Source organism: Crocuta crocuta, unplaced genomic scaffold (assembly GCF_008692635.1).
Source record: "Crocuta crocuta isolate KB4526 unplaced genomic scaffold, BGI_CrCroc_1.0 scaffold278, whole genome shotgun sequence".
Lineage (NCBI taxonomy): Eukaryota > Metazoa > Chordata > Mammalia > Carnivora > Hyaenidae > Crocuta > Crocuta crocuta.
In genome coordinates, this window is record NW_027532173.1 from 872,846 (window position 1) to 895,804 (window position 22,959).

General features: G+C 38.6%; 2 protein-coding genes across 2 annotated transcripts in view; one reads left to right on the forward strand and one right to left on the reverse strand.

Annotated features, from left to right (window-relative positions):
* DDX10 (DEAD-box helicase 10) overlaps positions 1 to 22,959 on the reverse strand; it is a 287,390-nt gene that overhangs the window by 19,595 nt on the left and 244,836 nt on the right. Inside the window, exon 19 of the mRNA XM_077777453.1 lies at positions 19,886 to 20,022. Coding sequence (XP_077633579.1) covers positions 19,886 to 20,022 — 137 coding nt within the window. The remainder of the gene's footprint in view (positions 1 to 19,885; positions 20,023 to 22,959) is intronic.
* LOC144242486 (ubiquitin-ribosomal protein eL40 fusion protein-like) lies at positions 7,045 to 15,637 on the forward strand. The gene is made up of 3 exons (XM_077777457.1): positions 7,045 to 7,204; positions 7,292 to 7,483; positions 15,531 to 15,637. Exons 1-3 carry the CDS (start codon positions 7,045 to 7,047, stop codon positions 15,635 to 15,637), a joined length of 459 nt encoding a protein of 152 aa, XP_077633583.1.

Genomic DNA, 22,959 nt, shown 5'->3' on the forward strand with positions numbered 1-22,959 from the left:
TTACTAAATATGGCTTTACAAAAATTTTGGTATGGAGTGAAGAGAGGGGTTTTGGGGTCAGATCTGACTGGGATGCTAGCAACTGCCTAAAACAAAGGTTAAAATGGCTTAACTTCATGGAGTGTCACTTTTCTTAAATGTGAATATCTACCTTATAGAAAATAACTGATAAGCAAGTGATACACGCATAGCAAATGCACTGTGTTACCTATATCTCTTCCAACTCCCCATGGTGGGATGTATACGTATTTTATGTTTCTTTTAATGCTATATGGGTTATATTGGACTTTATCATGTACGGTGAAAGCCTTTTAATTTAAAATGCCTTGAGTTCCAAACAGTCTTAAGTCTGTAAAGTATCAAATAGTTTTTCACTGAAAATCAGGGCCCCTGGGTGGCTTAGCTGGTTAAGCGTCAGACTCTTGGTTTCGGCTCAGGTCACGATCTCATGGTTTGTGAGTTTAAGCCCCGCACTGGGCTATGCACTGATAGCACAGAGCCTGCTAAGGATCTCTCTCTGCTCCTATCCCATTCTCACTCTCTCACTCTCAAAATAAATAAAACAAAGTGATATAAATGATAGATAAAGTGAAGGCTAACACCTAAAACCCATTAAGCAGAACAGGCTACTGAACAAGAGTAGGCAAAGAAGAGAACTATAAAACCTGACCATTACAACCCAGGTTTTGGCTGCTAAGCTCATGTCCTAATGATGGGGAACTGCACACGGGAAGAGGTGCTGGGTTGGATCAGGAAGGCATATGGCATGGTGGGGTAGGAGGGGTCAGCCCCTTGCTGGGTAAAAACCCAAGGCAGATGTCTCATAAAGGAGAGAGACTTCTGGGTACTGTGGTTGGTCAAAGTTCTCAGCAACAGCAGCCTTTGGTGCCTTTATTAAAATTCTCATTAGTCCTACCTAAAACAGAAAACCTTAAGCTTTGAGAGGTTGGGAATATACTTCCATTCATAAGGAAGTGCTCTGCTAAGTTAAAACTTCGTGTTAAATGGAGTAAGATTTCACCCTGTATATATTACCAAATCTTAAAAAAAAATTTTTTTTATTGTCAGGTTCCACTGTACTCACAAGTTAAAAAAAACAACCAGCTTTCTTCAAACCATAAAATTCTTACAGAATGTCTAAAATCTAAGCACTGACAATACCAAATGCCGGTGAGGGTGGGGAGCAACCGAATCATTCATTCACTGCTGGTGGGCATGCAAAATAGCACAGAACCTTGGGAAGACGATTTGGCAATTTCTTAAAAAATTGAACACACTCTTACCATGTGATCTAGCAATTATACTCATTGGTATTTACCCAAAGAAGCTGAAAACTGTGTCCATAAAAAACCTGCACATGAATGTTTACAGCAACTTTATTCATAATTGCCAAAACTTGGAATCAACCAAGATGTCTTTCAATAGAAGAATGGAAAACTAAACAGTAGCACGTCCACACAGTGGACTGTTACTCAGTGATAAACTGAAACGAGCCATCAGGCCATAAAAAGACATGGAGGAAATGTGAAACTGTATCGCTAAGTGAAAGAAGCCGCCTGAAGAGGCTATATACTGTATCACTCCACCTACACCACATTCCAGAAGCAAAACTATGGACAAATACCAATGGTTGCCAGTGCTTGAGTGGCAGGAAGAAAAAAGGGTGGGGAGGGAAAGGAAGAAGGAATGAACAGGTAGAGCACAGGGGTTTTCAGGGCAGTGGAACGATTCTGTAAGATCCCATAAAGGTAGATACATGTCATTATGTACTTAACAAAATTCAGAGAATGTACCACACAAAGAGTGAATCCTAGTGTGAACTATAAACTTTGGATGATGATGCGTCAGGACAAGTTCATGGATGGCCACAGACACTAATAAAATGTTGGTAACAGAAAAGGCTATCGTGTGCTGGGGGGTAAATATAGAAGCTCTACTTTTCATTAAATTTTTACTATAAAAACTAATTGCAAAAAAAAAAACCTATTCATAAAAAGATATGCATAGTTCAAGAGTTGATACACCATCAACATAACCTCAAGTATTCGTTTTCTCCTCTTATCCCCAGAGAACGACATGCTGTAATCCCTAACCTCAGGTAACGTCCCAGTCTTCAGGGGGAACTCAGACCGTCTTACCTTCCCTGTCCTGTTCTCATAAACACCAGGCGGCCACACACCCTTCCAGTGAGCTGCCGCAGTGTGAGCTAGAATGGCAGCTGTTTCTTAGCTTCATCACCTTGCATGAGACCAACTAGTGGCTCGGGACAGACACATGGTTGGAGACGATGGATGAGAAGGAGCCCAGGAAGCTCCTCTGGCAGGAGGAGGTGTGAGTGTACAGCTACAGCTGTGTGATTAGAGTAATTAAATTCTGTTAACTGTCCAAGCAATTAATGGTTAGAATGATTATTCCTTCTTCCCTTAATGGTTTTCAATAATTCTTCAGGTTTCCCCTCACAGCACCTCATATAAAGTCAGCTCTGCAGACGCTCTCTCATTATCCTACACTCACTGCTTTCATGGTCCTTACCAACCATTCTTTTCCTTTCTGTTTGCTTCTTTATGGTGTGTCACCACCCCCGCACCCAGAGATGAAGCTTTGTGAGGACCGGACCCAGTCTCTCCTCTTTACAGCTCTATGCCAGGCACACGGGGCATTTCCCACACTCCGGTGCAGGAATGTGGACTCTCTATTTCCATGGTCAACAGAATACATGACACTTTGACATTTTCATCACTATATTATGCATCATTTCAGTTAAGTCTGTAGGATATTTTTATAGACTGTTTTAAATAAAAGGCCTGCCACATCGTAATGAATGACTCTGATGAGGAATAAATGGAAAGCAGGTATCCCAGAGGACATTAAGTTTTATTCTTGTAAATAACACACTCATTTAAAAATTCCTATCACAGTTCTGCTTTTAGTAATTAAAAGGATTATCATATATTAGTGGCCCTATGATGTATCATACTCTTTCTTTTAACCTTCATTAGATTTTCACAATAACCTTGCAAGGTAAGAACTATATTCATCTGACTGGTGAAGAAAATTGAGGGTCACAGAGATTAAGTACCTTGTCCATTGTCCAAAATTTATAAAAGGAAGTAAGATTCAAACTCAGGTCTGATTCCAAAAGCCAGTTTTCTCACAGGACCAATTAGCCTGCTATTCTCATACAGACTTAATTTCACAAAGCTACTTCTTCCATGTTGCAAAGTTCGTTGACAATATGGCACAAAGATCAACGTTCCCAAATTATATGCAGTGGTGTATGTGGGCAAGGCGTTCAGTCTCTTCATCCACAGAAGTTCGTGTAATTCTTATTTTACACCTGCTAGAGCAACTATTTTTGAGATACAGATGCCTCTGAGACCATCCTGCCAGGAGCTGACTCAGTTTAAGTTCCTACGTATTATAACAGAAAGGCAGAAGGAAAGAGACTAATTCACTGATATATTCTTTTTCCATGTCGAGGAAAGTACTAGGTCTTACACCACTTGATTTTTTTTTTTTTTAAACTCTCTGACCCGTAGGAAGCTTTAGCCAGACTTACACAAGTGGGAAGGGACAGGACAAATGATACATTACAAAAAAAAAAAAAAAAAAAAAAAAAAAAAAAAAAAAACATGGCAGGAAAAAGNTCAGTAGTACTTGCCGTGAACAGGAAGACTGCTCGTTGTTAAACAGCGTTCTTTAAATAAATGATGTGTGAATTACCTCCCATAAAAAGAGATCAGAACGTCCTCTGTAACCTGGAAACCATACTCCCTGGGCTGCAAGGATGCTGCAGTCAGAACCCCTACTCCAAGCCTCAAGAATGTTCCAAGCACTGTTCCGTGACTGTGGCCAAGGCACCACGGAAGAAAGAGACCTGCTGGGAAATCTGTCAGCTTCCTGCCTGGTGAATGCAGGCTCTGCAGAAACACAGGGACAAGGAAACTGGGGCAAGGGGCCCAATTATTAAGTGATAAAATGGCAAGCTGAACACTAGGGTTCGGTAAGCCTGACCCTAGCAAAGAGCCTGCAACCAGAAAGCGCCATGAAGGCTGGCTTGTGGCAGAGCGCTTACCGTCTGGAGCAGCTGCATTTTCTCATGTACAGTTAGGGCTGTGTGACATCCTAAAACAGATCACCATCACCGCACAAGCCTATTCGGACATCTAACAAAAGCCAGGACGAGGTGTAGACTGAAGAAAGCACACTCCCTTTGCCACGGTGTCTGTGCACGCTTTTCAAATTCTTGCTTTTCTCTCTCTTTTTTGAAATGCAAAGGAAAGAAATCAAGTGAAACTGCTGACTAATATAGCTCTGAGGAAGCTGAGGCCTGAGATGGGAAACAGTGAATGTTCAGTCCCACAGAAACCCTGGAGTTTCTTTTTATAACACGCTGCCAGATTACGTTGGAAAGCCAAGAGTCAGCACTTGAGTGTCCACGTTGTGTCCCTTTTGTACAAAGCTCTCCTTCTGCATTCATATCAATAAATGTAGCCTGGACTTTGTCCTAAGGAGTAGTAAGCTAATAATAAATAAGCTTGGGACCATTAAAAAAAAAACCCAAAAAAACTCCTATCCCTAAGTATAGGCACTCTGGTGTTCAAATACATTATGCCAGAGACTTTCCCCCTTATCATAAATTTTAATTTACAAGGCCATGGCAACAGTCCTAATGAAGATTAATTACTGCAGTACATTCCATAAAAATCTATCCAGCTTCCATCTGATGGTGAGGCCTTCCGCATATAGAAATGGAACAAAAATGCATCATGTCCTTAATGTTTCTTTTCTAGCTGCTCAGCACTAAAAACAGATTTGTCAAAAAAAAAAAATTGGTCAAAGAAAAGACTGATTGGCTCAGCATCCAGCATTCACTGAACAAACAAGTAAAAGAGCAAAACATGTCCTCTTAGATCAAAATTCTAATAACAAGAAAAGGCCGGCCGGGGGCGGTCAAAAGGAAATAGAAGGCAGAAGTCGCCATCACACTAATGATCTACATGCATGTTTCCTTCTGAAAAATGCACACGTCATTTGGAACTCGCAAAAGTTCTGCCCCTCGCCTCTCTATTTTTCTGGTTCATAAATCCACTGAGAATTCAATAAAAATAAATGGCCCCCTTTTCCAAATAAATGCACGGGAGCATCTACACAGCATGCACACCCACACCATAATTTTGCATACAATTTCAAGATGTTCAAGAATCCTCAAAAGCTCATCTATAGAAACCAGATTAAGAATCCCTGCTCTGAAGTAATTTAGAAGAAGACATAACATCCATAATTATTTCTCTTCTCTCAGAATAAAAAAAAATTAAACACCCATACAAGTTGGGTTTGTATTATGTATTTCTCTCACTGCCAATGTGTATGTAGAACATTTTGTGCTTCCCAGAAGCACAGTCAGCTTTTCTCCTCAAACTACTTTTCACTCCTTAGTTTTCAATATTCAAGCTCATTCCCTATCCAAACATGTCCTCAGTGTTCCAGGTATCTGGAAGAGTTAACTATAACAGTTTATTCTTACTGCTCATTAGTCTCTCAAATGAAATCAAGAGAGAGAAAATCCAATCTTTAACAAAGCTGTCCACTACAGAACTACTTACAGGTGAGAGGGGTTCAATATGGTGGCATAGAAGATCCCAAGCGCACTTCTCCTCATGGTCACAACAAATTGTGAAGTACGTATGAAATAATTTCCTCTGAAAAAAGACCTGATAACCAGATGAATCAGAGCCCCCACAACAAAGGATGAAAGAGCAGCACTGAAATAAGAAGAAGAAGAGACAAAGTCTTGCCTCAACAATACAAAACAGCAACTAAGCTCAGGTGTGGTGATACACAGTCGGGAAGAATCTCAAAGATACAAAACTTTTCCCAAAGAAGTGAGGGAGCTACATCAGGCACTGGAGAGATGAGCCCCCCAAATGCCATTAAAAACTAACGGGCATTACATGTAGGAAAACTGTAGGGAACTGATAAGAGACTTCCTTGCTCTGGGACCCAGGTAAAAGACACCAGTTTGAAAAGTACCTGGATCATACGTGATGGACACCAACTTACTCATCTTCAAGAGTCTGTCAGAGAGACAGGAACTTGATTCGAACCCTTCAGGATATAGCCATGGGTAGGAGTCACTTTTCAAGTCTTATTCTAACTTGTTGGTGTCGATGTTGGTGGGCATCATTTTGGTGGGCATCACGTTGTCACTGGAGGGTGCCCAACTGCTAAGTGCCCTGCCTACCTCCATACCACAGCCAGGCCAGGTAAGAGCCCTGCCCACCTCAGCGCCACAGGAGCACAATGCAGCTGGGGTGGGCAACATCCCCCCACACTCCTGGGCCACAGCTGTCATCCCACCACAGAAGGCAGGCACATGTAACTCATACAGGGGAACGCCCCCCACCCCGAGTTCCTGGTGCAAGTGGCCAGGAGGGATATTGTTTCTGAGTCCCATGGGATATCTCCTAAAGAAGGGCACTCCTTCTGGGAGAGGCAGCTAACTTACCTAATATGTAGAAACAAACACAGAGAGTCAAGCAAAATGAGGAGACAGAGGAATAGAGGAATATGCTCCAAATGAAAGAACAAGAAAAGGCCTCAGAATGGAAGAATGCAGTGAGAACTTCAAATGAGACAGAAGATATAACAAAGTATCATGCAGAAATTACAAAGCTGAAGAATAATACCTAAACTGAAACATACCCTAGAGGGGTTCAATAGCAGACTGATAAAGCAGAAGAACAGACTAGCAAGCTGAAATACCAAACAATGGAATTCACCTAAATAGTGCAGCAAAAAGAAGTTTTTGTGAGAGAAGATATCTTAAAGGACCTTTGTGACAACATCAAGTGGAATAACATTTGCATTATAGGGGACCCAGAAGGAGAAAAGATAGAAGGGGCCCGAAAACTATTTGAAAAAATAATGTCTGAAAATCTCCCTAATCTGAAGAAGGGAACAAAAATTCAGATCAATGAAGCTCAGAGAGTTCCATGAGAGACGAACTCAAAGAGATCCACATCAAGACACATTATAGTTAAAATGGTAAAAAAGACTCTCTTCAATGAAGTGGCCAAGTGGCTAAGGGTTAGTGGCCTTGTGGACAGAGGGATACAGACCCTGATAGGCAAGACCACTGCCCTTGAGGATGAGTCCAGTGACATGACTGAGAATGTCAAGGTCAAAATCAAAGATGAGGAGGGTATCTCACCTGACCAACAGCATCTGACTTTTGGTAGCAAATAGCTAGAGAATAACCACACTTTGTCAGACTACAATATCCAGAAAGAATCCATCCTGAACTTGGTGCTTCACCTGAGGGGTGACATCATTAAGCCTTCCCTCTCCCAGCTGGCCCAGAAATACAACTGCAACAAGATGATGTGCTTCCAATGCTTTGTTTACCTGCTCCCCTGTGCTGTCAATTGCCACAAGAAGTGTGGCCACACCAACATATTCCACCCCCGCCCCCCAAAAAAGGGTAAAACAAGGTCCCTCCACTGGCTCTTCCTTTGCCCACAGGGTAGTCTCCTGCCTGAGCCCCAAGGCCCTGGGACCTCAATGAAGTTGCCCTTTCACACTTTCATTGACTGGGGAGGGGGACGGGGGAAGAGTTAAAGATAGAGAGAAATCTCAAAAGCAGCAAGAATAAACTACTCATTAAGTACAAGGAAAACCCCATAAGGCTTTCAGCAGATTTTTCAGCAAAAATTTTGCTGGGGTAAGGAAGTGGCATGACATATTCAAAGTGCTTTTGAAAGGAAAAAAATTCCAACTAAGAAATTCTCTACTCAATGCAGTTATCATTCAGAATTAAAGGGGAGATTAAGAGTTTTCTAGGTAAACAAAAAGTAAAAGTTCATCACCACTAAACTAGACATACAAAAAATGTTAAAGGGACTTCTTTAGGCTGAAAAGAAATGACACTAATCAGCAATAAAAAAATATATCAAAGTAAAAACCTCACTGGAAAAGGTAAATATATAGAAAAGACAATGGATCAATTATTTATAAAGCTTGCTCTAAGTAAATGACTATGTATGTGCACATATATATAAGACATATTTTTCAGGGCCACCTGGGTGGTTCAGTTGGTTAGTGTCCAACTCTAGGTCATGATCTCACAGATTAAGCTCCATGTTAGGCTCTGTGCTTGGAGTAGAGCTTGCTTAAGATTCTCTCTCACTCTTCCTCTACTTCTCCCCTGCTTGTGCTCACTCTCTTTCTCTCCAAAAAAATATATATAAACTTTCTGAATGCATTCAAATTTAGGTTCCTATCAACTTAAAATGAACCATTCTATACAAAGGTTGTTATATGAGAACTTCATGGTAATCACACAGCAAAAACTTTTAATAAATACATACCAAAAAATGAGAAAAAAATTTAAACATAACACTACAGAAAGCCATCAAACCACAGGAAAAGAGAGAAAAAGAAAGGAATCAGGGAACTACAGAACAGCCAGAAAACAAAGAGAAAGGGGTCCAAACCTAACACTAAAGAAATTCATCATAAGGGCAGACAGTAAGAAAAGAAGGTGCAAAGGAGAATTACAAAAATAACCTAAAAACAATAAACAAAATGGCAATAAGTATACACCTATCAATAATTAATTAGTTTAAATGTGAAAATACTAAATATTCCAATCAAAAGACAGAATGGCTGAATGGATTAAAAACAAAAACAAAAAGACCTATCTATATGATACGTAAAAAATAACTACAGAAGTGAGGACTATGCAGGCTGAAAGTGAAGGGATAGAGAAAGACATTCCAGTTTTCAAAAATGGAAATGAAAGCCGATGTAGTTAAACTTCCATCAAAAAAACAGACTTTAAAACAAATACTGTAATGAAAGACAAAGGCCCACATAATGAAAAAGGGGTCAATCCAACAGGAATATATAATATTTATAAATATATATGCATCCAACATAGGAGCACCAATATATATAAAACAAGTATTAACAGACCTAAAGGGAGAAAATGATATCAATACAATAATAGGAACAGGGGACTACAACTCCTCACTCCTACCAATGGTTAGATCATCCAGACAGGAAATCAATACAGAAACACTAGCCTTAAATGATACATCAAACTAGATGAGCTTAATAAATATCTATAGAACATTCCATCCAAAAGAGGCAGAATACACAGTCTTCTCAAGTACATATGGACCAGTCTTCAGGAACGCTCATATGTTAAGACTACAAACAAGTCTCAACAAACTCAAATTTTTAAATCATCAAGCATCTTTTCCAATGTATAAAGAAGAAAATGAGCAAAACCACAAAAACACAGAGGTTAAACAACATGCTACTAAACATCCAATGAGTCAATGAAAAAAATAAAAGGAGAAATAAAAAATTACCTAAAGAGAAATATAAACAGAAATAGGATATACCAAAAACTATGGATGGAGCAAAAGTAGTGCTGACAGGGAAGTTCGCAGCTACACAGGACTACCTCAAGAACCGAGAAAAAAAACAAACAAAAACAATCTAACATCACACCTAAAGCAAGTAGAAAAAGAACAACAAATAAAGCTTACAGTTAGTAGAAGGAAGGAAATAATAAAGATCAGAGCAGAAACAAATGAAATAGAAACTAAGACAACAGAAAAGATCAGTGAAACTAAGCTAGTTCTTTGAAAAGATCAACAAAATTGATAAACGTTTAGCCAGCCTCATCAAGAAAAAAAGAGACAGGGTTCAAAAAAGGATTTGACAAAATTCAACATCCATTTATGATAAAAACTCTCATTCAAGTGGGTATAAAGAGAATGTACCTCAACATAATAAAGAGCATATTGACAAACCTACAGCTAATATCATTCTCAATGGGAAAAACCAAAAAGCTATTCTTCTAAGATCAAGAACAACAAGGCCCATTCTCACCACTTAAAAAAAAATTTTTTTTTAATGTTTGTTTATTTCTGAGAGACAGAGAGACAGAGCATGAGCAGGGGAGGGGCAGAGAGAGAGGGGGAGACAAATAATCTGAAGCAGACTCTAGGCTTGAGCTGTCAGCACACAGGCTGACTGGGGGCTCGAACTCATGAACCATGAGATCGTGACCTGAGCCGCAGTTGGTTGTTTTATTGACTGAGCCACCCAGGTGCCCCCTCACCACTTTTATTCAGTATAGCACTTCTAGCGTTATAGGCAAGAGCAATTAGGCAAGACAAAGAAATAAAAGTCAGAAGTAATAAGAACCAAAAAGGAAAACATAAAACTGTCACTATTTGTAGATGACATGATATGACAGAAAATCCTAAAGGATTTTCATCAATAAGCTGTTAGAACTAATAAATACATTTAATAAAGTTATAGAACGCAAAATCAATATATAGAAATGTGTGGTGTTTCTACACACTAATGATGAACTGCTAGAAAGAGAAATTAAGAAAGCAATTTCATCTACACTTGCATCAAAAAGAATAAAATATGTACCTAGAAAAAAATTTTAACCAAGGAGGTGAAAAACCTGAATACTAAAAACTGTTAAGACACCATTTATAGATATGAAGACACTAATAAATGGGAATATATTCCATGATCATGGATGGAAGAATTAGTATTGTTAAAATGTCCATATAACCAAAGCAATTTATAGATTCATTGCAATTCCTATCGGAATTCTGATGGCATTTTTCACAGAACTAGAAAAAATAATCCTAAAATTTGTATGGAACCATAAAAGATCTCGAATGGTCAAAGCAATCTTGAGAAAGAAGAACAAACCTGGAGGTATCATGCTTCCTATTTTCAATCATCGTAAAAGCTATAGTCATCAAAACAATATCATACTAGCACAAAAAAGACACATGGGCCAAAGGCATGGAACTAAGACCCCCCAAATAAACTCTCATATATACGATTAATTTGGGACAAAGGAGTCAAGAACATACAATGGAGAAAAGATGTCTCTCCAATAAATGGTGCTGGAAAAACTTGTCAGCCACAAGCAAAAGAATAAAACTAGACTGCTATCTTACACTATACACAAAAATTAAATAAAAATGGATTAAACATGTGAATAGAAGACTTGAAAACATCAAATTCTTACAGAAAAACTTATGCAGTAAGCTCCTTGACATCAACCTCAGTGATGTGCTTGTAGATCTGACTCCAAAGGCAACTGAAACAAAAGCAAACATGAACAAATGGGACTACATTAAACTAAAAAGTTTCTGCACAGCAAGGAAAACCATCAACAAAATGAAAAGGCAACCTACTGAATGGGAAAAGATAACCCCAGTAAGGGGTTAACATGCAAAATGAAGAACGTTTACAACTTGACATTAAAAAAAAATTTAAAATAGGCAGAAGATCTGAATAGACCTTTTTTTTCAAAGAAGACATAAAGATGGTCAACAGACACATGAAAAGATGTGCAACAACAGTAATCATTGCAATTCAAAACTACAATGAGATACTACCTTACAGCAATAAAAATGACTATTATCAAAAGGACAAGATAGCAAGTATTAGCGAGGATATGACATTGTACACAGATGGTGGGAATGTATACTGGTGCAGCCACTATGGAAAACAGTACAGAGATTTCTCAAAAATTAAGAATTGATCTACCATATGATTCAGCTTTTCCACTTCTGGGTATTTATCCAAACAAAACAAAAACACCAATTTGAAAAGGTAGGTACACTGCTATAGGTTTGCTGCAGCATTATTTACAATAAGATACAGAAAAAACCTAAATGTCCATCAATAGATAAATGGATAAAGAAGAGGTAGTATAAATAGACAATGGGTTACTACGCAGCCAAAAATAAGAACAAAATCTTGCCATCTGTGACAACATGGACGGACTTGGAGTATATGATGCTAAGTGAAATAAATCAGACAGAGAAAGACAAGTACTGTATGATTTTGCTCATATGTGGAATCTGAAACAAACAAGCAAACAAAAGAATACCACCACAAGCTCAAAGATACAGAGAACAGATTGATGGTTACCAGAGGAGAAAGGAGTTAGAGGGTAGGTGAAATGTGTAAAGGGGGTCAATTGTATGTTGACAGGTGGTAATTAGACTTTTGGTGGTAATTATTTTGTATCCCATATAACTGTTATATAATAACGTGGTATACATGAAGTCGTATAATATTATACACCAATTTTACTGCCACTAAGAAAATACTTATAATGAGAAAGACAGAAGTAAACAAAACCAAAGAACAAAAATGAAAAATCCTAAGCATGGGTACAACCTAGAATTCTAAAAGGGGAGTGGATAAAGAAATTAAGGTGTATAAATAATGGAATGTATACAGTCATTAGCTATGAATCCATTCTACACGAAGTCATGTGAAATGAAGAAAAGGATCACCCTAAGAATATGTCCCTCTTTCTCAACAGTCTTTTCAGTGAAAACGAAGTTGCCATGCACCAGGCTCTGGGCAGCAGCCAAGAGTGCCTTCTTGGGTGGTTCTTTACCCTTGCTACATGGTTCTTCTTGGCTTTTTGGCATCCAAGCCATTCATCCACCTTCTTGAAGATCTTAACACTTCTGAAACATGACAAAGTCCCAACTTTCAGTGAGTCACACTTACTCAGTAGCTGGGTAAATGACAGAGACACAGAAAGCACAGAGCAAAAATTGGGCTCTAAGTAAGGTCAAGCTGGGAGCCTCCTAAATCCCAAATCTCCCCAATACATCTTTTCCACCTTAACCCCCCCCCTCCAAGAAAATAACACCTTCCTTCCTCAATGAGTAGCATCCTTTCCCCTGTAAGTCCCAAGATAAATAATACTGCTTACCCCCACACCCAACCCAACAATCTGCCTTTTAAGTCTCTCCACCCATGCTATACACCACCAGGATATTCTGTTTTGTTTTGCTTTGCTTTGTTTTTAGGGCAATGTCAAAAAGGAGAAAGATAAAATGAACACAATTTAAAGAAAGTAAAATTAAATTAAACTAACTTCTTGTTAACCACAATTCATGTTGAATTCTGGTCAAAGCTCAATGAAATCTGATAGTCCGTGGAACTTTGTACTTCACAGATAAGAAGAGATGATGGAGATTTTCCCTTGAAAGCTGTGAGGCATATTACAATCAGGGATAAATCTCCTGAAGTTAAAACAGTGAAAGGAAAGAATGGCAGGCACACAATAAAGTCAATATGTCATTAAGCTGAGCTGACTTCTTTCCCCATCTGCCACCCACAACTGGATCTACCAACGAACAGGGATTCAAGTAAATGGAAACTGTAGTCAACAGTATTTTTCTTTTCATAATCACCTAGACTCTGAGGGAAAAAAAGTTTTTGTAAATAATCCTCCCCTAGATTCAACACCAACAATTCTACTAAAATTCATATAAAATATGTAATGTGCCATGCCCAGTCCCAACCAAAAACAGTTAAGCAGAAATGAAAATGCTTTCCAGGCACTTTTTTTGCCCAGAAATTCATCTCTGAGTCACACACATTTCTGTTGCAGGTGGAAAGCATTTCACACATTACAAAGCCGACTATTAAGTCTTAAAAGAGAAGTTGCGAAGCAAGATTTACTGAAGAAATATCACAGAACAACATGAGGAGAAACCATGTGGATCACCTCCAGGCAGGACAGAACTCCTAAAGACACGCAAGTTCACTCAGTAACAGAAAACTAACATGGAACACAGTTTAAATTTTTTTTAATGTTTATTTTTGAGAATAAGAGACAGAACACTAGAGGGGGAGAGGCAGAGAGAGACGGAGACACAGAATCCAAAGCAGGTTCCAGGCTCTGAGCTGTCAGCATAGAGCCCGACACTGGGCCCAAACCCACAAACTGCAAGATCGTGACCTGAGCTGACGTCGGCCGCTTAACTGACTGAGCCACCCAGGTGCCCCAACATGGAAAACAGTTGAAAAATAAAAGAAAACCCCAAACAAATGAAAAATCAGATAAAAATCCTTTGGCAATCTTTTGATGCAGAGCTGTATCACACAAGCCAAAAAGAACAGCTCCTGAGACTGGATGCAGTTTATTCTGCATAGGAAAAGGCATCAATCCATACAGAAGTTACCATGTCTAAATTATGCCAATAGTCTCAGTACAAATTTTAGATGTAACTGGTCTTATGCCACCTAGAAAAATCTACCAAACACTCCACCAATATAACAATTCTTTATAAAGCAACCTGCTGTGGCCAGAGACTGTGGTCCGTGAAGAAAACACTGAAATATCAGGCAGTAAAAGTCTAACCACAACCTTTTTCTCTTTACTTTTTTTGTTTGAAAAAGGTTAGGATTATAAATATTAAAAACGTAATTTGACTTTGATAAAAACGTAATTCATTTGATAATGAATATCTTGAACACCCAGCTGCTTCTTTTTTCATCGTATTCACTACTTTGCAAATTTTCATCATTAGCAATTCACATGAAGATGGCCATAAACCAAACATGATGAATGCTACCAGATACCCAAAAATTAATCTTATATTACATGCTCAGAACCAAATCTCTCAGCTTGTTAGGCACAGCTTAGGAACAATTTTATTGAACAAAGCGTTTAAGTGAAATATGGTTAAAGATACTCTCGCCCCACTCTTTAGAAGGGCAACCTACCTTCTGCTCAGGTAAGACTTAAAGCTTCCTTCAGGTTTAGCTTAGATGTCACTCCGTTCAGGAAGCTCTTCTAGATTCACCAAGCCCAGGTTAGACATCAAGTGCTCTCTGTGCTCATCCCCCACCTGCCCTGCTTTGCTGGCCCCCCCAGGGCACAGATCACAGCACATACCCATCACATTTTCTGTAATTACATGCACAGCTGTCTGTAACCTCTGCTGAACTAAAAACTGTGACAGTAGGAAAGGGATTTTTCTTTATGCTTTATCCTCTGCACCTGCACTCACTATGCCTGGCACGTGATGACTTACTAAAAAATTCTTAGTTGAAAGAATGGATGGAAGAAATATTACAAGTTGGAGATTAACAGATAAGAGGATATTTTTAATCCTTAAATAGGTATAATGTGATTGAAATAATACAGAAGGTTCTTACTCCAGTTCCTGGCACCACACAGAGAAGATGGCCAAATATTTTTATGATGAAAGCAGTAGAAAAACACTGTATATATAGCCTGTTGGGGTGATAAGTAAAAAATCACTTAGTAGCACAAAGACAAGTGTAATATTTGAGGTCTTTATTCCTGTGAAATCTTTATCGTTCTTCCTCAGTATCAAAACTCACTAGAGGCAAGAACACGATTCAGTGCAGTTCCTAGCAGACCAATGCATTCCACGGTGTCACAAAGCCTCCTGCAGCAACGAGCCAGCTAGGTCTTCTATCCAAGTTTCTATTTTAGCAACAGCAACGACGATGACAACGAGCAAGACAAATGCTAACACACTGCAGTAACTCTACCTATGCTAATTCCACGGTTAGGAGGAACTAGAAGGAAAGCTACCGGGTAAAGCACAGCCTGGGCCAGTGTGTGAGGAGGAAAGAAGAGGAAAGAAACCACACCGTGTCAAAGCAAGCTCTCCCTTCTCTGTTTTCAAAAGTAGCACAAGGAAGCTTACAGCTTCTGATGGAGTTCTGGCACCTGCTGCTGCTGAGCCCGCTGGCCGTGGGGTACAGTACTGTTCCTCCTACTTCACAGCTCTCTTTCTGAGGATAAATGAGCTACTAATGAGAGCATTCTTAAGGCTCCTTCAAAGGAACTCAAGGTCACATTATCTTCACTGTCCCTAGGACATTTATCAAGAGGTCTCTTTTTGTCATTCTAACTTAAAGAAGCCAAATCCTGCACGTCAGAATGCCTCAGGCATCAGTGGTAGAGCTGGCAATTTTGAGAAGTCTACAGAGGGATAAGGATGGCTTAAACGCTATGCTGTGCACTGCGCTGGGGAAAATGGAGGTACACTATTTAAAACCCTATCACGCCTCCCTGAGGAAGAATTATTGACCTCGGATTCAGTCATTCCCCACCACATCGGGCTCTCCTTTGCCTACTTCCTAATGACTAAGTGTCTTTCCATGTAGAGAGACAAAAGTGTTACTCATGCTGAATATTTATGGTGTCACTGAAGTGAGGGAAAAAGAAACTACCCAGAGGAAACTTTGAAAGAAACTAGCTCATGCTACTTATTTTGAGACTCACAGCCATTTGCTAATTGGTGCTATCTGGTCCCATAAAAGTAAATTCGTATTGGAAAATGCGAACTTAATAACCAAGGAATAACCTCCTGGGAGAGAGAAGATGACCAAGAAGCTGAAACACTCACTGTTCCTGCAATTACCGAGCTGAGGGTTAGAACAGCGCAGCAAATAAAACCTGTGAACATGCCAGGAGAGCCCTCTAAAGCTGACATCACAAAATCCCTAGCATCTATCCTTGTTTATGAGAGGTCAAGGAAAACAGACGCAGCCAAACTGGAGCAAGACAGTAACAGCGCATTAGTGCTATTATTACAAATAGTGGTAGAAAACGGCAATTACTACTGTCAAAACCATAGTGTATATGGATGTACTTGTGAATACTTTTATCTATCTAAAAACAATTCTGGTTTTTAGTTTACACTATCTTTATTCATTTTCAGTGAGGTCATTTTAACAGAGAAGGGAAACGGGAGAAAAATAGAAGTAGAGTATAAATAGGAATTTCATGCATAGGCTACTGCTTGTAACTACCCCATATCCTGCCTTTGTTCCGGAATGGCAAGTAGGTTTTACCTTGGGTGGGAATCCCAATGGACTGATATAGGCCATACTGAGAAGGACTGCTTGGGCTCTGTGGAAAGGAATACAGACAAAGTATATCCTGGACGAGGCACGGAGAGATCAACCACCAGTAATATGGACCTGCCATCCTGGGTCTAGTCCAGTGGGAGATGTTGCTCCTTGAGGGATATGTGGCAATGTGTGAAGATATTTCTGGTTGGCCCAGGTGGCGAAGCAGTGGGGCAGCACTGGTGGCAGACTCCAGGGATGATGCTCAACAGTTCACCATCACTCCCAACCCACCAGAACAGAGAACTATCTGGGCCAGAATGTCAGTAATGTTGAAGTCAGGAAACCATGATTTAGTCAAGTCTATCCTACACTTAGTTCATGGATCAAGTTCATGGACCCAAATGACATAAAAGTGGTCTTCAGATAGTGTTCCTGAGCTATGCTTCCTAAGGCTGGAGTAATTCTATATAACTTCACTGGAGTATCAGAACTACAGAGTCGATGTAATTTACACAGGTTACAGTGATCTGCCCCTTAGTATTGGGATCACAAATTATTTTATCCCTTGAAGCCTTGGTTTCTTCATCCATTAGAAGAGAGGGTTAGACTAGATAATCACTGTTATCATAAATAAAAACAAAACTGCTGGAAAGTTCCTTATATGTGCTAAAGGGAATGAGCCCTTATTGATGATACTCCTCAACAGAAGATGATTTTTCTTCAGTTTAGGACAAATTTGCCAATTCCTTCAATCCTCGTTAATGCAGACTTACTAGCTGTGCTGAAATTAAAACTGTTTTAATTTTCATGGAATGCTTAATTATTTTCCATCTGAACATTTTTCTTTAAGTTGAGATGCTCTGGTATCTCAAGGTATTCTGACCTTCTCATCCCTCACTATTACACTATCTGAACTTGGCTTCTCCAGTTCTCCAACCATCTCTTCTATCATCTCCTGTGTCATTTAAACTATTAGGGCCAATCATATAGCTGCTTATAATTATACTTCTCTTTTTTTACTCTATAAAACTCCTTTATCAATCAATTAATCGATTCAAATACTTCAGGGCCTTCTCTGTGCCTATGATAGTAACATTGGACACAGGAGTAGAGGCAAGAGCTGGATGTGTTGGTACAAAAGACAGTTTCTAGCTCTGAAGCATTTACAGGCTAATTAAGAAGATGAAACACATGAAGCTATTAGAGAACAAGTCATATTAATGAGGTAGTAGCAGGGAAATGTCACTATGAGGGTAAGAAATGCCACAAGAATGAAATGAAATGTCTACTGCACACAGATTAAGGATGACCCAGAAGCTATCATAAAAAATGTTAGGGAAAAGTCCTTATAAATCAGGTGCAGAAGGAATGCTGACATCTGGCCAATGACTTCAAAGGCTGGTTCTGTGTTTTAAGGTATATGACACAGATATGCAAAGTACGGCTGAATAACAAACTGTAAGAACCAATGAATGTTCTCTCCAGAAAGTAAAATTACACACAAACACTTGGAAGTGTTAAAAAAGAGACAACAGGCCCAAAACGAAGTTACTTGTGCCAAGCCCCATATCAGCAAACCAAGATACCTAACCTAGTTGCAGCTTCAGCCTCTTTCAGGAAGGTGACCTATAGCCAGTCAATCTGCAATCACCTGGTTGGCACTAGCCAGGTCATCTGCCCAACGACCATTTCCATCCCCAACAGGAAGGTGACCTTGTCTGAAACAATCCACTCTTTGATNTTCATTTTTTAAAGCTCTTCAGAGGGTCTCTGTATCTGCTAAATGGATGCCGCTTGATTCATGAATTGTTGAGTAACCCCATTAAAATCTTTAAATTTCACTCAATTGAATTCTCTCTTTTGAAAGAAATTAATCATGTAAAGCCACACATGTTGACTTAGATCACATCTATCGAAATGGAGATCCCACAAACCAACTCTGAAGAAGGGACATTTATTTTAAAACATAAAGGGCAGCACACTTAACCATACTGATAGTTCATCAAGGTCTCAACATGTGCACCAAGGAACTTTCTGAAGCAAAGTGTGCATATTCACCCTCAGAGGTCAATTTCAGGACTATGCCCCAAACTGAAGTTATTTAAGCCTTATGGCACACATTTATATATTTTTCTAAAACCTAATAAAATTATTTTCACCTCTGGTGCCTCCTGTGGTATTGAAGCTGTTATGTCCACTAGAAATACTAGAAAGCTATTATGTCCACTAACCAGCTGACCAAGAGCTAATGTCTCAAGTTTCTGGTATCACTTGGGAAGGCTACATTTTAGATGTCATTTCAGTATTATAAGAATAATTCTATGTTTAAATGAACACAAGATCAAAATAAAGATTAACTCTGAAACAATCCCCTGTTGCACTTAGAGGATAATCTGTTTTTGAGATTTTTTTTCATAATGGTCTTACTCAAAACCATATTCTGGCTCTTAGTGGCATCTCTCTCCAACTCGAAAGTCTCCCAGCAGGTGGTCAGAGGTTCCTTCAAGCTTCCTCTTTCCTTCAATCTGTCATGACCTCATCTATCATTAGTATCTCCCTTCTGCCTAAGGAGGCTCATTGGCTTAGAATGGCCATGAAGTTCAGTGCCCTCAGCTTTTAAATCAATACAATCTCAATTTAATCTAACACACAGTACTATGAAAACAAATGCTTAGCAAATCAACTGTTATTCAATTTATCGCATTCCATCTGTTTCTGGTATGGTCACAAATAAGTCCATGTTGCAAATGAACAGATTTTAAATTGAGAGAATTTGTCAAGCACTGTTTATGTATAAGTTTTCCATTATTTTGTGTATTTGTTACTTAATTTTATATCAAAGAATATGAAAGTATAACTGCTCTTTTCCAAAAATCAGAGAGAATTTTTAAACAACACTCTCAACAGAATCCTTTGACAGTGAATCAAAATAAAATTTTGCCTCTGTTTGCATTAAATGTACACTAGTGCACCCAGTATTTAAGCATAAAGGATCCAGAAGGAGAGAGATATGAAGAGAGAAAGAAAAAAATAACTGTTATTAAAACACTCTTACAACTAACAGTGATTACAGAAATAAGAGCGCCCCTAAAATAATGAGAAGACCATGTGACACTGGTCTCTACACATCCTTTGGATTCAAACCAGAAGACCCATATATTTAGTGCTACCAAAAGTAAAAACATACCTAATTTTATTCTCCATATCGTCACTATCGGATTCTTCAGAGCTTCTGTGCTTATCTGGATCTGGAAGCGTGCTTGGATCAAATCCATCATCATCATCATCGCTCCAATCCAGAAAGGCTTCCTCTTCATCTCTGGCCTAAAAAAACACAAGGGAAATTGTGGTGTAAGAAAACAGCTGATGATAATCAAGTCTTATTTCTAGACCCAAATAAATGCTTCTCTAATTAAGAACCTCAAATTGGAAGACCTCTATTCTGGTGAAGCCTCTATGTGACTTTCAGAATGATAATCATTTGCAACGAGAAAGAAAACCCATGTTGTTTCAAAATTATAAGGAAAATATGGTTCAGAAAGTAAATCACCATTAAGTCCCTTAAAACAGCATGGGGAAAACTGTCAATTTTATTACTTCCACATAATTTAACTGTTAAAGAAATAAAGAATAAAATAAAGCTGTTTTAGTGGTCCTGTCCACACAAATGTAAATTTCAAACCTCCCCAAAATATGTGAAAACATAAAAGGCCAGAAGAGAGGGTACAGAGACTCCTGTTGTCTGATGACTTTATGACCACAGTAATCTAAGTGTTAAAATTAACAATCAGATCTGTATAAGCTAATTAATAATGAGTGTTCTAAATTCAAGTATAAGTATGAAGACACTAAAAACAATGGAAAAAGGAGAGAAATACCAAGAGACAGGAAACACAGTAACACATGGAAGAGGATGGGAATAATTCAGTTTCATGCAAGCAGGTACATAGGTGGGAGTTTTTTTTTAATTTGGTTTTATTTTATAGTGGTTTATTTTTGTCAAAGAACAAAGTAATGTAATGTTAATTTAAACTTACTACGCGTTTATGTAATGACCACCCTTTATAGAACATTTATTTCTGGCACATTGTGCTTCTTGTCTACTAGGTTACAAAACCAAAACAAGCATCACCACATGCATTTAACAGATTATAAGCAGGACTTTAAAAAAATATATTCTGGATGAGATTCTGGACTTAAAAAAAATAATTCTTCACACCATATGAGACAAATGTCAATGATTCTGTTTTCAAATGTTTAATGTTCTTTCCCAGAAAGTGACTACCAACTCAGAATAGCATAGCAAGTGACAGTGCAGGCCACCATAGAGGCCCTCTCACACTTTCTGAACATCTCTCCCTCAATAACCTCTAAACACAACAAGAGGAGGAAGAAGAAAAGAAAAGAAGGATTAGTCACCACTTCAAAAGGCCCCTATTTCTTTCCTGGTAAAGCTCCCTGCTGACAATAACAGGGCTAAACAAAATACATCAAAGTGGGGGAGGGCTGTCCTCAGAAGCAGGAAGCAGCACCCTCCACAGCACACTACATGGTCTACTTGGAAATAATCAAGGATATCAACAAAAACTGAATGCCATCATATGCTCAAAAACACTATCTCCTGGGCTACAAGATCTTTCCAATTTTCCATTCTGATGCTCTCAAAGGAATCTGAAGACAGAGCAGACTCAAAACTACTCTCAAGTTTTTTGGTTTTAGGACACCTTTACACTTAAAAAGTATGAAGGACTCCAAAGATCTATGAACGTGGATTGTAACTACTGACATTTACTGTATTAGAAATTAAAACTAGGATTTAAAAATATTAATTTACAAGTAACAATAAAACTCACTATATATTAACATAAATGGCATATTTTATGAAAAACAGCTATAATTTCCCCACAATAAAAGAACATTGTTTTATATTTTTGCAACTTTCTTTAATAACCAGTTTAAAAGAATGTCCAAATGTATCTCTGCCTTCACAGTGTGTTGCTCTGAGTCAAGTATATGAAGAAAATCCAGTCTCTCTGAGATAGATAGTTAGGAAAGGGGGGAGTCATTTAATAGCCTTTCTTGGTAACTGTACTTCCTTTTCTTTGATAACACAACCAGTCCTAAGTTTTCTTTCTTCCTTCCTCCCTTCCCTTTCCTTTCCTTCTTTTTCTTTCTCCTCTCTTTCTTTTTTTTTTTTAGAAAGAGACAGAGCAACCATGAGCAGGAAAGAGGGACAGAGGGAGAGGAAGCTAGGAAGGGTGGGGTGGGGAGCAGAGAAAGAGAGAATATGAATCCTAAGCAGGCTCCATATACAGCATGAAGCTTGAGGCAAGGTTCAATTCCACAGCCCTGGCATCATGACCTGAGCTGAAATCAAGAGAATGCTCAAGCAACTGAGTCACCCAGGTACTCCAGTTCATAACAAGTAGTTGCAATGTAGAATCTGAAGCCATTCTGTACTGTTAAATTAAAATCCACTGGTCTACTTTTCACTTTGAACATATCCTTTACCAGTGAATGACTGCATAACATCATCCATCAGCTATTTGGAAAATATTGGTTCACTGAAGTATACAGATCTTCCTTATGTGGATCTTCAAATGTTGACACATTATACAATATTTTTTTAAATCACATTTGTTAATATCACCATTGATATCCTAAGAATTGCCTTTCAAAGTATGGGGAAGCTATTGGTGGCTACAAGCTTTCCAAAATTCTAATTTTCTCTTAAAATCTTGTATTTTATGATTAACAGCAAATATTTTTAGTTTTTCCCTTGAAATCCAAGCAACAAGTATCATTTTCCTCTAGTTCTTTCAACCATTTCTCTTTATCATAGAGGAATTTTACCATATTATGTCTGGGGCAAGGTCTTCTTTGTGTTCATCTTTCTTGGGGCTCTGCAAGCTTCTTGGATCTATCATTTCATGTTTTTTTGCTAAATGTGGGGAGAATTTGGTCATTATTTCTTCAAATATTTGTATGCCTCTTTGTTATCTCTCTTTCCATGATTGCAAGGACATATAATATTGGCCTACTTCACAGTTCTCTGAGCTCTTGTTCACTTTTCTTCAATCTTTTTACTTCGTGTTTTTTTTTTTTTTTTAAATTTTATTTTTAAGTAATCTCTACACTCAGTGTGGGGCTTGAACCCACCACCTAGAGATCAAGAATCACACACTCCACCAACTGAGCCAGCCAGGTGCCTCTCTTCTGTTCTTTGGACAGAGTCATTTCTACTGGGTCTTCAAGTCTGCT

Bases quoted from the DNA above. Each gene is read 5' to 3' on its own strand.
- LOC144242486 (XM_077777457.1), top strand. From the start codon at position 7,045: ATGGTAAAAAAGACTCTCTTCAATGAAGTGGCCAAGTGGCTAAGGGTT. The intron at 7,205-7,291 runs GTATCTCACCTG...ATATCCAGAAAG, and splicing joins CAAAATCAAAGATGAGGAGG to AATCCATCCTGAACTTGGTG. The intron at 7,484-15,530 runs GTAAAACAAGGT...TTTCAAAAGTAG, and splicing joins CCCCCGCCCCCCAAAAAAGG to CACAAGGAAGCTTACAGCTT.